The sequence below is a fragment of the Quercus lobata genome, chromosome 2 (assembly GCF_001633185.2).
Source record: "Quercus lobata isolate SW786 chromosome 2, ValleyOak3.0 Primary Assembly, whole genome shotgun sequence".
In the NCBI taxonomy this organism is placed as follows: domain Eukaryota; kingdom Viridiplantae; phylum Streptophyta; class Magnoliopsida; order Fagales; family Fagaceae; genus Quercus; species Quercus lobata.
The window spans coordinates 11,174,698-11,190,236 of NC_044905.1; the positions used below are offsets into that span (position 1 = coordinate 11,174,698).

Here is a 15,539-nt window from a genome sequence, read left to right on the forward strand (position 1 = left end):
AAATGGAGGCTCAAGTTTTCTGTTCCTCCCCATAACATTGGTGTACCATCTTTTTTCTTCAAAAATTACCAAGGCACTAAGTAAGTCAGTGAAACTATAAGCCCATGGGGACATTTATACTAATGTATTCACTACACTAATTTGCTTAAATTATGCAAAATAATCTACTAATTACTTTTAGAAAAATGCAAAAGCAGGTGCTTATGAAAACAAAGTTATTGACAATTGGGAGGACATTGAGATCTTGTGTGAGAGGGATAGAACTATTGGCATTGGTGTAGAACATAAGAACGAAGTAGTTAAAGTTATGGCTGAGGAATGAGAAAATGAGGTGAATTCTCCCATTGCACAACAATCTCGTCAACATTTTGTATCAACAAGTTCTGCTTCTAAGCCTCACCAAAGAAAAGAATAGGAAAGATCAACTCTTTGAAATTGTTGTAGATATTGGTTCAAAGAGTACTTCACAACAAAGAAAAATCAAGAGCAACCATAACCTTCTGGTGAAGAGACACATGTCGTGGTTTCAAAAGTGTCTGGACTCATATGGTTTGAAATATTCAAAATAGTTGAGAAGTTAATGTATGGAGGTGCAAAAGATTTTAAGTTTTTTAAAAGTCTTTCAAATGATAATGATAAAAAAGATTGGATACGATTTTTACTTAGTCCCCATTAATTTGTTCTTTTGGAAGTTGTGTAAAAGACACATATTTTGGGTTTTTAATCTGTCTTTCTTGATATATAACTTTTTAGTTGTTAATAACTTTAGAATAATTTTTTAGTTTGATATTTTGAATTTTGTGGGAAAAAAAAAAAAACGAAAACCCATTCATTTAGGTGTCCTTTCTAGTTAATATAAAACATTTTAGTTGTTAATAGTTGGCAAGATATTTTTTTAGTTGGCTATGACTAAAAATATTTAGTCATCATCTTGTCAATTGGACTATCAATATTATCTCATGTATTTTAAAATTAAAATGCAAAAGGATTAAGAAAATGATAATTAAAAAATATATTTTATTGATTTTAAAACTAAATCCAAATCCAAATCCAAATTTAGGTATCCAAACAATGAAATTTCAAATCCTTCATTGTTTAAAAAGACCCAAACAAAGAATTTTAAAATCAAGGGTTTTCAAATCAAGGCATTTTAAATCAATGGATTTCAAATCCAAATCCAAATCCAAATGTTGCCATCCAAACACAACCTAAAGGAATTAAATATATTACATGCATATCAACCATGCCCTACTTAGAAAATGAAGCCCAACACCAATAGTCAAAGAGGAGTTTACAAGCACACTTAGCACAGATCATTCTCAATCGGGCATCTTATGGGTGCTAATACGAAATAGTGCTCCATAGTCTCTACTATTACATCCTCCCGCAACTTGCCGTTTATCCCCAAAAGATAAAGAAATAACGAAAGGAAGAGAAATTAACCTGTCCAAAACTCTGGTATAGATCTTAACTAGTCAACACGGCTTGCTGCTGCAACGCCTCTTCAGCTTGCAAGCTCTCATAATATTTGACGAGGACATTCCATCCCGCAGGGCACATAAAACCATCAGGGGGGTTCTCACCGGTCCTTGCATAAGTTCGCATCTGAAACAACACAATAAATCCACTAAATAAGATAAATATAACCTGAGTTTCCCAATAGCCATAAAAGCATATCTTACACAACCTTCACGAACATATCCTAGGAAAGCTACGAGGAAAAATTGAAGAGAACCTAGGACAAAAAAGATTTTAAGGTTTTGCCTTCTAAATTTTCCTTCCTATGTCAAAGACGCACTTATGATGACATAGACTGAAATTTTTTCAAATAGATTTTTCATAATAGATGATAACCACAGAAGAGTTTTGTTAGAATAATCAGATAAATCACCAGTTACCATAAGTCTCTGAAATCTATATCCTTGTTATGCCAAAGCATTAACATTGTCACCCCAACCACAAAATGTGCCAAATTGTAGATTTATTATGCTAGAGATGCAGGTAGCTCAGTTTCTGATTGACAGCCCAATATAATTTACCCAGGTAAGTACACAGAACATCTAAGTTTTACTAAGAAGTTAATGTTTAACTATTTAAATAACACCGCTATTCTAAAATCTCCTTCCAGATCGATGGAGCTTGAGGTGTTTCACTGGGAACCAGAAAATGAGATATAGATCCTACCTTGGTTCCGGAGATGAAGAGGAAATCTTTAGCACGTGAAGGTTCAAAAAATGCCATCTTCTTTTCCACGGTGTCATAGGCTGCCACCTGCAGTTTATAAGGAAGAAAGTACATTATGAGGGAGAACAAAACAGAGCTCATTCACCTCCCATATAACATAACAGACCCAGAAAAGGCAATTACACCTATGGTTATGTAGAGCTACAAGTACTTGAGTAATTTATGCAGAGTTATGACATAATGAGACATATCAAATTGATAGAAAAATATGCAGGGCTCTCTCATCAGCAAGTGTAATTGTCTGGAAGTAATCTGCATGCTCTGTGTTGTGATGGAATGAATCATAATGTGTGGGTCTCAGAAGGTTAAGTACTTTAAACCCCCTTTTGACCATACCAATCAGAGACAGCAGAGTCTATTTGCCATCAGCTTTTCTGTTTAGCTTTGAAGTTTATTTGTATTTATACAGCTTTTTAAAACCTCACATTTTCTAGGTACAACCATACTTTAACCAACTTTCAGTGGGAGGGAAAAAATTCAGCAAAAATCCAAATAAGTTGGTGCCAATATTCAGCTTCAGATATTTTTAAACCTGTGATGGTATGTACTGCATTTGTATCTTTCAAGTATCTTTTGATAAGTAAAAACATTCAATTAAAGAGAATACCAAAAGAAGGAAAGAATGGAAGTGGTAGAGATTGAAAGCCACACAAAAACATCTTTAGGAACTCCTTTGAGCTCGCTGGTAGGAAGCCCCATGCTCTCCAACTTTTTGTGGTATATATAAAGATGGACCGTTTCCATAAGTTCCCAATTTAGTTTGAAGAGATATTTATTAAAGATAACAGCACAATATGCAGTTGTTAACAGTACACCACATTCGTTCTCATCACTCAAGGAAATCAAGCAAAAAGTACTCATTAAAATTTGATAACTAATAAGAAAAAACTGCCTAGGGACCAAGGAAAAAAAATAATTAAGACTATCAAGATTACTTTATATCACAATCAACCCTGAACAGAAAGCAGAGTTTTGATGTAACGAAGGCATAGAATTGCAAATAAATGATAATAAAGATAATGCAAAAGGTGAAGAGATAGAAATAAGCAATAGAGCTTCAACAGTACAGCGTAAAAGCAAAGCATAACGTGACTTACCCTGAATGGCAAAATATTTAGCTTCTCCAGGCCAGGAGCCATGCTTAAGACTTTTTTCCCATGATCAGGGTCATATAAATCCCTCTTCTCAGTCGGGTGACCCATACCTGCAGGGTCACGACCGACAATATAAAAATTGGCACCTGCATTTATCCTTGCTTTGGCATGCCACTGCACTTCAGTTGGACCAGCATAATGCATAGGTGATGGAAATATGGCTACAATAGTAGTCTCAGGGTCAAGAATTCCGTCTTCTAGGACCTGAGAAGAAACAAAACTGTGAGCAAAATTGTACATTTTGGAGACTTAAAAATGAATTGATTAAATTTGATGTATGGAGCACTTGGACACAAAATTTGGATATGCAATGATCACTTTTCAATTTTCATCACCGAAACAATGATAAAATTTCAAAAAAAAGGGGGAGCATTTTCTGAAATTATCAAATGATTTCATTTAGTTCTAATGAGTTTATTTACTGAAAAGCTATGGCCCATGCAACAGCAATTAGACTTATTACAGAATTACGGAAACAAGCAGAATGGTATCACTTTATTAGCAGTGTTACTGCCAAACTTGATATTATTCAATGTTATACGAGAAGAGCCATGCAGATAACCTTGCTATGTTGCTCCATCCGAACATCCAAGGGCACATCATCTGCCTTTGTGAAACCTCCCAAAGGATGCAGTAATAGAATCGGATTCTTGTATCCCATTTCCAAAAGTCGCTTGCGTGTGTCATTCATTAACAAAGCATGCCCATTATGCACAGGGTTACTTAATTGGAAAGCAAAAACTGCATCAGCCTGACGCCTATCAAATTCCTTCCGGAGTTGTTGAGGTGAGAGCCTGTAGTGATCAAGCCCATCATTATATTTGATAGGATTCAACACTTCCAAATCTCCACCAACCAACCAATTTCCAGCTGGAGTAATAACCTCCTCGACATATGGCAATCCTGGAGTAGTTGTACCCCAAGTTCTAGCTATTCTTTCTTCTTTGTTATGCTTGATATTTCAATACTGCAAAAGAATTGTTATTAGAAAAGCTTAGGATGACAGTCAATAAACTGAGCTACGTACTCATTTATAGCTCCAGTTATTTACTCAAGTACAAAGCAACAATACTAAATTACAAAGAAAAATTCAGAAGTACCAACTAAAACCCAAGATTTGTTCAGTCAAACCCAATATGATCCTTATTCACATGAGCAAGAATCATGGGGATAGAGAGAGAGGGAGAGAGCTGGGAAATTGATAACATGTTAAATTCTTTCTTTTGTCCTGGAAACCCCAGCCAAACTCAGTAAATGTCATTTCCCAGCCCAATATGAGTTAGTTTCTGTAGAACACACCAGGTAGAACCCATGGACAAGTAAGAGTGACCATCGGCATCTTCATTCTCATTGATAAATTACTAGTTATACCAAAATTTTAAGCTATTAAAAATGATGAATTTAATCACTTAACCATTATTCTAACACTCATGACCAAGATCACGCACACAATTATGAAAGAACAAAGGTTCATTTTAAAACATGAAAAATACTCTACAGCATCATATAAATTTTGGGGTTTTCTCCGTATACTCATTCTTTCAAGATTTAAATGTAGTTATAAATCCACTATGCTCAGCCAACTCAAATGCATCAGACTTCAGCCAAGTCTAACTATACGTCCTTATGAAACTTCAGCTAGATAATAACATATTAACATCTCTCATACGTATATATGTCCCTAGACAGAAACATTAAACAAAATTAAAACAACAACAACAAAACAAACAATTCAAATTTTATAATAAAAAATAAAAGACCCCCTTTGACTTACATTGTCAAAATTCTCCTCATTTTCTATTGCAGTAGCTAACAATCTTCTCTTGAAATCCCAAACAAATATGTACAACGTCACAAACATGCTCTCTCCTTGATTCACATATATTTTAACAAATAACAAAGACTATTCCTTCAGTTAATACCGGAATCAAAGACAGAAACAACAATTAAATTATTCAAATATACATATAATATATTCTCCGAATCGAAACTCGAAAACGACTAACCTCCGAAGAATACCGACCAAATCTCCAGTAGGACCAACCAACCCCACATTTGGAGACGACCCAATTCGAGTTTTGGTGTCATCATCAATAGCCAAAACAATTGGAAGCGACATGTTGACCAAAGAACCACTTTCCGTTCTCAAGCAATTGAAAATTTGAAATGCAAACTCTGCAAATACTCAATCTCTCTCATGAACCCTCTCAAAAGGCTGGCCCACCCTCGTTTTACACAGCGCTAACATTCACCCAACGAAGTCCATGAGCAAGACTTAAAATATCCTCAATAATATGGCCTAACCGAGACTGGTTTACTCCAGTGGAAGAGATGGATTTCATGACATTGACGTTATCCCCTTCATTAACCAGTTCTGAAAAACTTGCATCAATTGCAAACTCCAACACTTTTCTACAGGCTAAAATTTCAGCCTCTTCACTATCTCCCACCGGTGGGCCTTTAGCCAAGATAGCTGCCACCACCTCTCCCTTCTCATTACGAATCATTGCACCAACTCCGGAACTATTCAAGCCCGAAAAAATTGCAGCATCAAAGTTCAACTTGAAAACTGATGCAGGAGGAGGATGCCATACATTTACATTTACACTCGTATTCATCACTGGAATTAGCAGCTAATCTTGGGCTTGATGAAATTCTTCCAAATATTCCCTTGTATCACAATATTCCTCTGGTTCCAAATAAACCACGCTTGAACTAAAAATAATTCAAACTCAGTTGTAGACAATCTGCTCAGCAAGTCCTCGAACAACTGAATCACATCTTCTAGGCCTTGAATGCATTTCTGTAACCTGATAGAGCTAACAGCCCAGACATCTTACGCTACACCACATTCCCATAAAACATGGAGCCCAGACTCAGGAGCCTTTTTACGGAGTTCACAAATACCACCCTCAATGATAATAAAAAAAAGAAAAGATCAGCGCTAGGCTTGGGCTTAAAGCTTATTATGATGCGGTCCAAAGAATTCAAATTTAGGTCTATTCTAAGCAAAAATTTATTAGAAGGTAGCCCAAATAAGTTAACCCAGCTGAGTCAACCATGAGGATGGTCACTTCATCGCTTTCATGGGGCTAATGCTGTAATGCACTCTAACTCTAATGCAGTTCTTTATGAGAAAATTAGGCTTCAATTAAAAAACTAGTTGGGCTCTTAATAAGGGGGAGAAGCAGAACCCAGTAATTGAATAGAGGAGGTTAAGCAAAACGTCGGTGAGCATACTAGGTCCGATGACTCTAGGAGGAAGAGATGTGGGTTCTTGGCACATTAATGTGGAATTTAATTTGGGAGAGACAAATCCGGTAGGAAATAAAAGGAGTTTTCCGTTGAAATTCAAATCAATTTTGAATGAATCTGTTTATGGAAAAAACGTGAACTAGGGAATTCTTATTGGACAGGAGAAGGCTTGACCGTAGAGGTGAATGGGGAAGGAAAAAGGCGTGTTGCATGGAATTCTAATAAAGGCCGACTAAAGAGTTTTAAATGAGACACAAGGAGTCAGAGGGAGCACGTGGTGGGTCCTCCTAGTGGGTCACGAATTCTAAAAAATTCTGTGATGGGCTCAGACCAATTTAGGTGTGCTGTAGGGATTTCTAATAAAGGTGGATTGAGGAATTCTAAAGGGGTCACAAGGAGTTAGAGGAGGCATGTGGTGGGTCCTTTTAGTGGGTCACGGGGTCAAAGATTGAGTCCCACATTGGCCTAAACTGTTTGGTCTCTAATCAGTCTAATGAAGTTTGCTTCTTGGGCCCAAGTATTTATGAAATGGGCAAGCCCTCTTCTATGACTAGCCCAACATTCATGGCCCACTCGGTGACACCATTGATATCTCCTTCAGACAAGCCCAAGTCATTGATGTCCACTATCAAGGTGTCTAAGTGACAGGTAGAGCCTCTGTTGCTTGTTAGTCGCAGTTGGTCTGATGGAATCAACTTGGATAGTCTCATGGTGGCTGCGATAGAGGCTGGGCTCAACTCCAATGGTTTCGCGGTGAAGCCAATGGAGGATATTAATAGCTGTCTTGATAGGAAAAGCTCCGACAACACCACAGTGGATGGGTTGGAGGTTGGGACCAGCTCCAACGATATTATGGTGGCTCCAATGGAGATTAATCATTTTTTCTCTGCTGGGTTTAGCTCTAATGGTCACGCAGTGGCTCAGATGGAATTAATTGTTAGCTCCCTTGATGGGTTCAACTCCGATGACTTCACGATGGTTCTGGGAAGGGTATTTTCTTGGTAGATATCCTTTAAAGACTATCAATTGTGGATTTTGTGGATTTTGGTGTCAATAGTATGGATAAAGTTGGGAGTGAGTGTAGTGTGCTATTGATTCAAGGGGCAGACAACAAGCCGTTAGATATGGGTAAGATTGGTCAGCCTAATTTAGCGTTGATGGAACCGAAGTCAGATTGTGGCCTATCTGTTTTGGGTGTCTCGACGGTGGAGGATGTGGCTTTCCTAGAAGTGGTTTTGGGTGAGGAGGAGAGTTTGGCAGATTGTAATCCGTTGTTTACTATTATCCCTCCGAGGCTGGCCTTGTCAATAGAAGTGCATAATGATTATGAGGTGTTAGATATTGGTGGTACGCTGGATGTCTCTAAACGGGTGAAGAACAGAATCCCAGGTTTTAGTAAAGTGATTGGGCTTTCTGTGAATCGTCATGAAAAGTTATGTATTGCTTATCTTCAAATGCTAGAAAGGGAGATGGAGGTTATTAACCAGCAACGGAAGAAAGCAGCTACTAACCAAAAAGTAGCATCCTTCATGAGTAAAGGGAAAAGAGAGTTTAGGAATTTAATCTCAACGGTTAACTATGATGGGAGATAATGTGTTGGAAGTACGGTAGAGACAGTTGTGGGGCCATAAAAGTCTTTATGAAGCTGAAAATGGTTTCATGGAATGTTAGAGGTTTGAATGACTCCCAAAAACGTCTGGTAGTGAGAAACTTGTTACGTGAGTGGCAGTATGATGTTGTATGCCTTCAAGAAACAAAACTTGCTGGGATATATAGACAGCTGGTTTGCAGCATATGGGGTTGTCTGTATGTGGATTGGGTGGCTCTAGATGTTGATCAAACGGCTAGTGGGGTCTTGATTATGTGGGATAAAAGGGTTTTAGAAAAGTTGGAGGTTCTTGTGGGCTCGCTTTCGAAGTCGGTTCAATGGAAAGGTGTGGAGGACGGTTTTATTTGGGCATGTTCAGGGGTGTATAGCCCGAACGATAACAATTTGAGGGGTGATTTATTGGATGAGTTGGTTGGTATTCAGCAGTATTGGAATGTTCCTTGGTGTTGTTTTGGGGATTTTAATGTTGTTCGTTTTTTTAGTGAACGAAGGGGTGGGTCTAGGCTTACTCCAGCTATGGAAAAAATTTCTGAATTTATTGAAGATTTAAACTTGATAGATTTGCCGTTGGAGGGAGGGAGTTTTACATGGTCTAGTGGTACTGACCAGCCATCCATGTCTAGGATTGATAGGGCTCTGGTGTCACAAGATTGGGAGCAACACTTTTTGGATATGATCCAACAGATTCTACCACGACCTGTTTCAGATCATTTCCCAATTCTTTTGGAGGCAGGGGGTATGGCAAGGGGGAAAGGTCTCTTCCGGTTTGAGAATATGTGGTTGAAAACAAACGGGTTTGTTGATAGAGTAGATTCATGGTGGAATCGCCATTCTTTTTCGGGTACTCCTAGTTATGTGTTTTCTAAAAAATTGAAAGTTTTGAAAGAAGACATTATTCAGTGGAATCGCCAAGAGTTTGGCAATGTTGGATGTAGGAAGAAAGAATTATTGGGGGCTCTAGAGTTACTAGATGCTAAGGAAGGGGTTCTTGGACTCACTGAGACGAAGAGAAATGAGAAGATTGAAGTGAGATCGCAAGTAGAGCATCTTCTTTTTGTAGAGGAGATTTCTTGGAGACAAAAATCAAGGATGTTATGCATTAAGGAGGGAGATAATAATACTAAGTTCTTCCACAAGATGGTCAATTCTCATAGAAGGTATAACCATCTGAGTTTCTTAGAAGTGGATAGGGTGATTTATGAGGAAGAAGCATAAGTGGCTGCTCAAGTAGTTCAATTTTATAAAACTCTATATCAGGAGTTTGAGAAGTGGAGACCTTTTGTGGAAGGACTGGAGTTTGATCAAAAAGGGGAGTTAGAGAGGGGCTGGTTGGAGAGGAGATTTGAGAAGGACGAGATTCTATCAGTGGTCAAAGATACGGAAGGAAATAAAGCTGCAGGTTCAGATGGCTTTTCTATGGCATTTTTCCATCATTGTTGGAAAGTAGTAGAAAGAGATGTTTTAGCAGTCTTTGAAGAGTTCTATCAACACTGTAAGTTTGAGAAATCTCTTAATGCTACCTTTATAGCTTTGATTCCTAAGAAGAATGATGCCTCCAACATTCGTGATTTCAGACCTATCATTTTGGTGGGGAGTTTATATAAAATCTTGGCCAATGTTTTGGAAAATAGATTGAAAGTGGTGTTAGATCAACTGATATCTGAATCTTAGAATAGTTTCGTAGGAGGTAGGAAAATTCTTGATTCAGTTCTCATTGCCAATGAGTGTGTTGATAGCAAAACGAAGAGTAAGATTCTGGGGGTGATTTGTAAGTTAGATATTGAGAAAGCTTATGACAATGTCAATTGGGAGACACTTCTGAAGTTGTTGAAGAAAATGGGATTGAAGAGTTCTATCAACACTGTAAGTTTGAGAAATCTCTTAATGCTACCTTTATAGTTTTGATTCCTAAGAAGAATGATGCCTCCAACATTCGTGATTTTAGACCTATCATTTTGGTGGGGAGTTTATATAAAATCTTGGCCAAGGTTTTGGAAAATAGATTGAAAGTGGTGTTAGATCAACTGATATCTGAATCTTAGAATGGTTTTGTGGGAGGTAGGCAAATTCTTGATTCAGTTCTCATTGCCAATGAGTGTGTTGATAGCAAAACGAAGAGTAAGATTCTGGGGGTGATTTGTAAGTTAGATATTGAGAAAGCTTATGACAATGTCAATTGGGAGACACTTCTGAAGTTGTTGAAGAAAATGGGTTTTGGGGAGAAATGCTGTAGCTGGATTCAAACCTGTATCTCTAAAGTGTAGTTTTCTGTGTTGGTCAATGGGTCCCCAGCTGACTTCTTCGATAGCTTTAGAGGTTTGAGACAAGGGGATCCATTGTCTCTCTTATTATTTTTAGTTATGATGGAGGTGTTTAGTAAGATGGTGAAGAGAATGGATGGGGCAGGTTTATTTAGTGGCTTTAGGGCGGATGGTAGGATGGGTAGAGGGGAATGTGTTTCACATCTACTATTTGTGAATGATATTATCTTGTTTTGTGATGCAGAGGTGGAGCAAGTTCTACATGTTCGACTGTTGCTACTTTGTTTTCAGGTTGTGACTGGTCTGAAGGTTAACGTAGCTAAAAGTGAAATGGATCCTATAGGGGAGGTAAATAATATGCATGCTTTCGTAGAGATATTGGGTTGTAGGGTTGGGGCCTTGCCAATGACTTATCTTGGTATGCCGTTGGGGGTATCCCATAAGTCTCCCTCTATTTGGAACCCTATTTTGGAAAAAATTAAACAGAAGCTAGTAGGGTGGAAGAAATTGTATTTATCGAAAGGTGGTAGGCTGACATTACTTAAAAGCACGCTATATTTTAACAAATAACAAAGACTATTCCTTCAGTTAATACCGGAATCAAAGACAGAAACAACAATTAAATTATTCAAATATACATATAATATATTCTCCGAATCGAAACTCGAAAACGACTAACCTCCGAAGAATACCGACCAAATCTCCAGTAGGACCAACCAACCCCACATTTGGAGACGACCCAATTCGAGTTTTGGTGTCATCATCAATAGCCAAAACAATTGGAAGCGACATGTTGACCAAAGAACCACTTTCCGTTCTCAAGCAATTGAAAATTTGAAATGCAAACTCTGCAAATACTCAATCTCTCTCATGAACCCTCTCAAAAGGCTGGCCCACCCTCGTTTTACACAGCGCTAACATTCACCCAACGAAGTCCATGAGCAAGACTTAAAATATCCTCAATAATATGGCCTAACCGAGACTGGTTTACTCCAGTGGAAGAGATGGATTTCATGACATTGACGTTATCCCCTTCATTAACCAGTTCTGAAAAACTTGCATCAATTGCAAACTCCAACACTTTTCTACAGGCTAAAATTTCAGCCTCTTCACTATCTCCCACCGGTGGGCCTTTAGCCAAGATAGCTGCCACCACCTCTCCCTTCTCATTACGAATCATTGCACCAACTCCGGAACTATTCAAGCCCGAAAAAATTGCAGCATCAAAGTTCAACTTGAAAACTGATGCAGGAGGAGGATGCCATACATTTACATTTACACTCGTATTCATCACTGGAATTAGCAGCTAATCTTGGGCTTGATGAAATTCTTCCAAATATTCCCTTGTATCACAATATTCCTCTGGTTCCAAATAAACCACGCTTGAACTAAAAATAATTCAAACTCAGTTGTAGACAATCTGCTCAGCAAGTCCTCGAACAACTGAATCACATCTTCTAGGCCTTGAATGCATTTCTGTAACCTGATAGAGCTAACAGCCCAGACATCTTACGCTACACCACATTCCCATAAAACATGGAGCCCAGACTCAGGAGCCTTTTTACGGAGTTCACAAATACCACCCTCAATGATAATAAAAAAAAGAAAAGATCAGCGCTAGGCTTGGGCTTAAAGCTTATTATGATGCGGTCCAAAGAATTCAAATTTAGGTCTATTCTAAGCAAAAATTTATTAGAAGGTAGCCCAAATAAGTTAACCCAGCTGAGTCAACCATGAGGATGGTCACTTCATCGCTTTCATGGGGCTAATGCTGTAATGCACTCTAACTCTAATGCAGTTCTTTATGAGAAAATTAGGCTTCAATTAAAAAACTAGTTGGGCTCTTAAATAAAAATAAATGATCAAACTTAAACCTTATTGAGTTTGAGATACGGTCCAAAAGATTCAAATCTGGCCTTATTTCTTATTCCAATAAGAAGGTATTTCAAATATGGCCTAATATAAAAAATTTTAAAAAAAATACCAATAGAGTTTAGCCTAGGTCCAATGCACTAGAGCACCGGATAAAAGTCTTTGTCTATAATACAATACAAACACGTGTCTAACTCAATTCTACATTCTTGAGAGAAATTTTTATAACGGTTGATATTTGTTTATTTTAAACAAGTTTATCTGTAAGACAGCATAGATTATGAAAAATGACTATTGAAAATGGAACTTTACCATTGTAATCATAATATAGTTTAACATTTGTTTATCAAGAAAATAGTTTAACATTTAGATTATAAAATTTTGTTAAATATTTATGAATTACACCATTAGCTTGTAAGGACCAAAAAATCAACACCTTGCTATCTCATTTATAGAGTGGTTATTGGTGTTCTTACTATTTTAGTTTATACTACAACTATGGAAGGAGCATTTCCAGTCATATATATTGTCAAAACTAGGTTTTCCAACAAAATAGAAAATGGTTTTTAACAAAAGCTTTGACTTAGTGAATTAAAAAGAATATTACTACGAAATTTAATTTAGTACAAAATCAATCATAAATAATTTTTGGAATTCAAAATTTTTTTTTTTGATATATTATAGATGAGCAAATTGAAATATATTAAAAATGGTAATTTTGTGTCTTTTGATTTATATATTTCTAATATTGAAAATGGGCCAATTTGATCTTTTATGTATTTATTTATTTTGACTTTCAGTTTATTGTTTTTATTCTTGATAGATCAAAAAAGAAAATTATTCATGTTTTGATCCCCTAAAGATAAAATTGTGGTTCTGTTTATGAGAATACGAGAAGTGAATGGTCATCTCTTATCCTTATTTGGATGTCTAAAGATTAAGATGGAAAGGTGAAAGAATGATAAGAGGACATCATATAAATTGGTAATTATAAAATAAGATCCTCTCTTATTGAATTCTTCAATTCGCTCCAATTTTTATTTGGATGTAAGATACTTGACATTTAAAAATCAAATTTATACTATATGTCCTACATATGACTAAAAATGGGAGAGAATTGGAGGAAATCATTTTTTGGTAATTACCTCTTATTTGTTCAATTCAAAGAAATGGATATATAAAATAAAATTTATTTTAAAAAATGTTCAATAATTTTCTTTTCTTGATTATGGTATAGAAAGATTGTAAGAGTTTGCATCAAAAAAGAAAAGAAAAGCCAATAATACGACTGTGTCCCAAACTTAAACAAAAATTTGGCTACTTTTAAAAGACTATGGTTTCAATACGTTTAGCCATGTAGGCAAGATTTAAGAGACATTTGGGAAAGTTGCTCTAGAAAAGAATAGCTTGAAAATTGAGTTGCATGACAAAGAGAAAGGAATAACTGTTTTTTTTTTTTTTTTTTTTTTAAAGAGAATTTCAACCTATGACGTCCACTCGTGATAATAGCTGTGGGGCCCGAAATCTGAGGTCCCAGCCCACTTTGTATTCAGGGCCCAAAGCCCAGGCCGAGGAGCCCTACTGCCGAGGACGTATGATCAAAGCCTCTCAAAGGCCCAAGGACGTGGCCAAGGACGATCTCACGCTCAACATCTCACAAAACGCCTGAAGAAAAGGACAAACTCAGTACAAAAGCATTACAAGGGAGAAAGCTGCCAACACCGTAATGTGGAGCCCTGCGTCTGACAAGCCCATACTTCAGACCATGCTATTTAACTTTTCCCAACCACCCCCAACCACTCTGACGTATGGATTGATAGGACGAGTCATTACCCCAAAAAGGAAAAACTGACACGTAGACGAAAAATGGGAAGTAAACACTGGTATAAAAGGGGAAGAGAGCCAGGGGAGAAAGGAGAGGAAAAAAGATCCTACAAAAAAGAAGAATGGAGAGAAGGTGATGCTCCTCGGAATAAGTCCGAGGACTCAAACCCTCCGAGCTACACCGATGTGAAGCCTAGCTATTCTGGCCAAGCCTACCTTCGTATGAGCTTCCATGAAAATCACGACTAAACCGCCGTCCAACGACCAAGGTCCAGCCTTTCTAGCCCGCTCTCTATGAATTATATTGTTCGGGCCTTTTACATACGAGCCCAATGTCATTATTGGGTCATTAAAAATCGTGTCCTTACAATTGGCGCCGTCTGTGGGAAGGTTTGCGCGTTGGCACAGGTGACGGTGGAGTCAAGCCTCTATCAAGCAGAGGTCTGCGAAGGTTCCTCCATTTCCAATGACATGCAGTTGTTGCTCCGACATAAACTTCCGCTAGGGGCTACGCCTCGCAGTGCCGATGGCACAGGCAGTTCTAGGGGCTTCCAACCTCAAGCTAACTCTCCCCACCTTGGTCGAAGGGCTAACCTTCGAAAAATAAATAAATAACTTAAAAGAAAAAATACAAGTTTTGGACAGAACCAAGGCCTTGTATGGTCCTCGGACTCAAGCCTATGGGGAAACCAACTACCTAAAAGAAAAAATACAAGTTTTGGACAGAACCAAGGCCTTGTATGGTCCTCGGACTCAAGCCTATGGGGAAACCAACTACTTAAAAGAAAAAAAATACAAGTTTTGGACAAAACCAAGGCCTTGTACGGTCCTCGGACTCAAGCCTATGGGGAAACCAACTACTTAAAAGAAAAAATACAAGTTTTGGACAGAACCAAGGCCTTGTACGGTCCTCGGATTCAAGCCTATGGGGAAACCAACTACTTAAAAGAAAAAATACAAGTTTTGGACAGAACCAAGGCCTTGTATGGTCCTCGGACTCAAGACTATGGGGAAACCAACTACTTAAAGAAAAAATACAAGTTTTGGACAGAACCAAGGCCTTGTACGGTCCTCGGACTCAAGCCTATGGGGAAACCAACTACTTAAAAGAAAAAAATACAAGTTTTGGATAGAACCAAGGCCGGTCCTCGGACTCAAGCCTATGGGGAAACCAACTATTTAAAAGAAAAAATACAAGTTTTGGACAGAACCAAGACCTTGTACGGTCCTCGGACTCAAGCCTATGGGGAAACCAACTACTTAAAAGAAAAAATACAAGTTTTGGACAGAACTAAGACCTTGTACGGTCCTTGGACTCAA

At 37.7% G+C, this 15,539-nt stretch overlaps 1 protein-coding gene and 1 pseudogene across 1 annotated transcript; both read right to left on the reverse strand.

Moving 5' to 3' along the window:
- Window positions 1-1,236: 1,236 nt before the first annotated feature.
- Window positions 1,237-11,425, reverse strand: LOC115959275 (annotated as a pseudogene).
- A 2-nt stretch (window positions 11,426-11,427) lies between these two features.
- LOC115974470 lies at window positions 11,428-11,862 on the reverse strand. The gene is made up of 2 exons (XM_031094853.1): window positions 11,738-11,862; window positions 11,428-11,701 (listed from the first exon to the last, which is right to left on the reverse strand). The coding sequence occupies exons 1-2, from the start codon at window positions 11,812-11,814 to the stop codon at window positions 11,428-11,430; spliced, it is 351 nt and encodes a 116-aa protein (XP_030950713.1). The 5' UTR covers window positions 11,815-11,862.
- Between the last annotated feature and the right edge of the window lie 3,677 nt (window positions 11,863-15,539).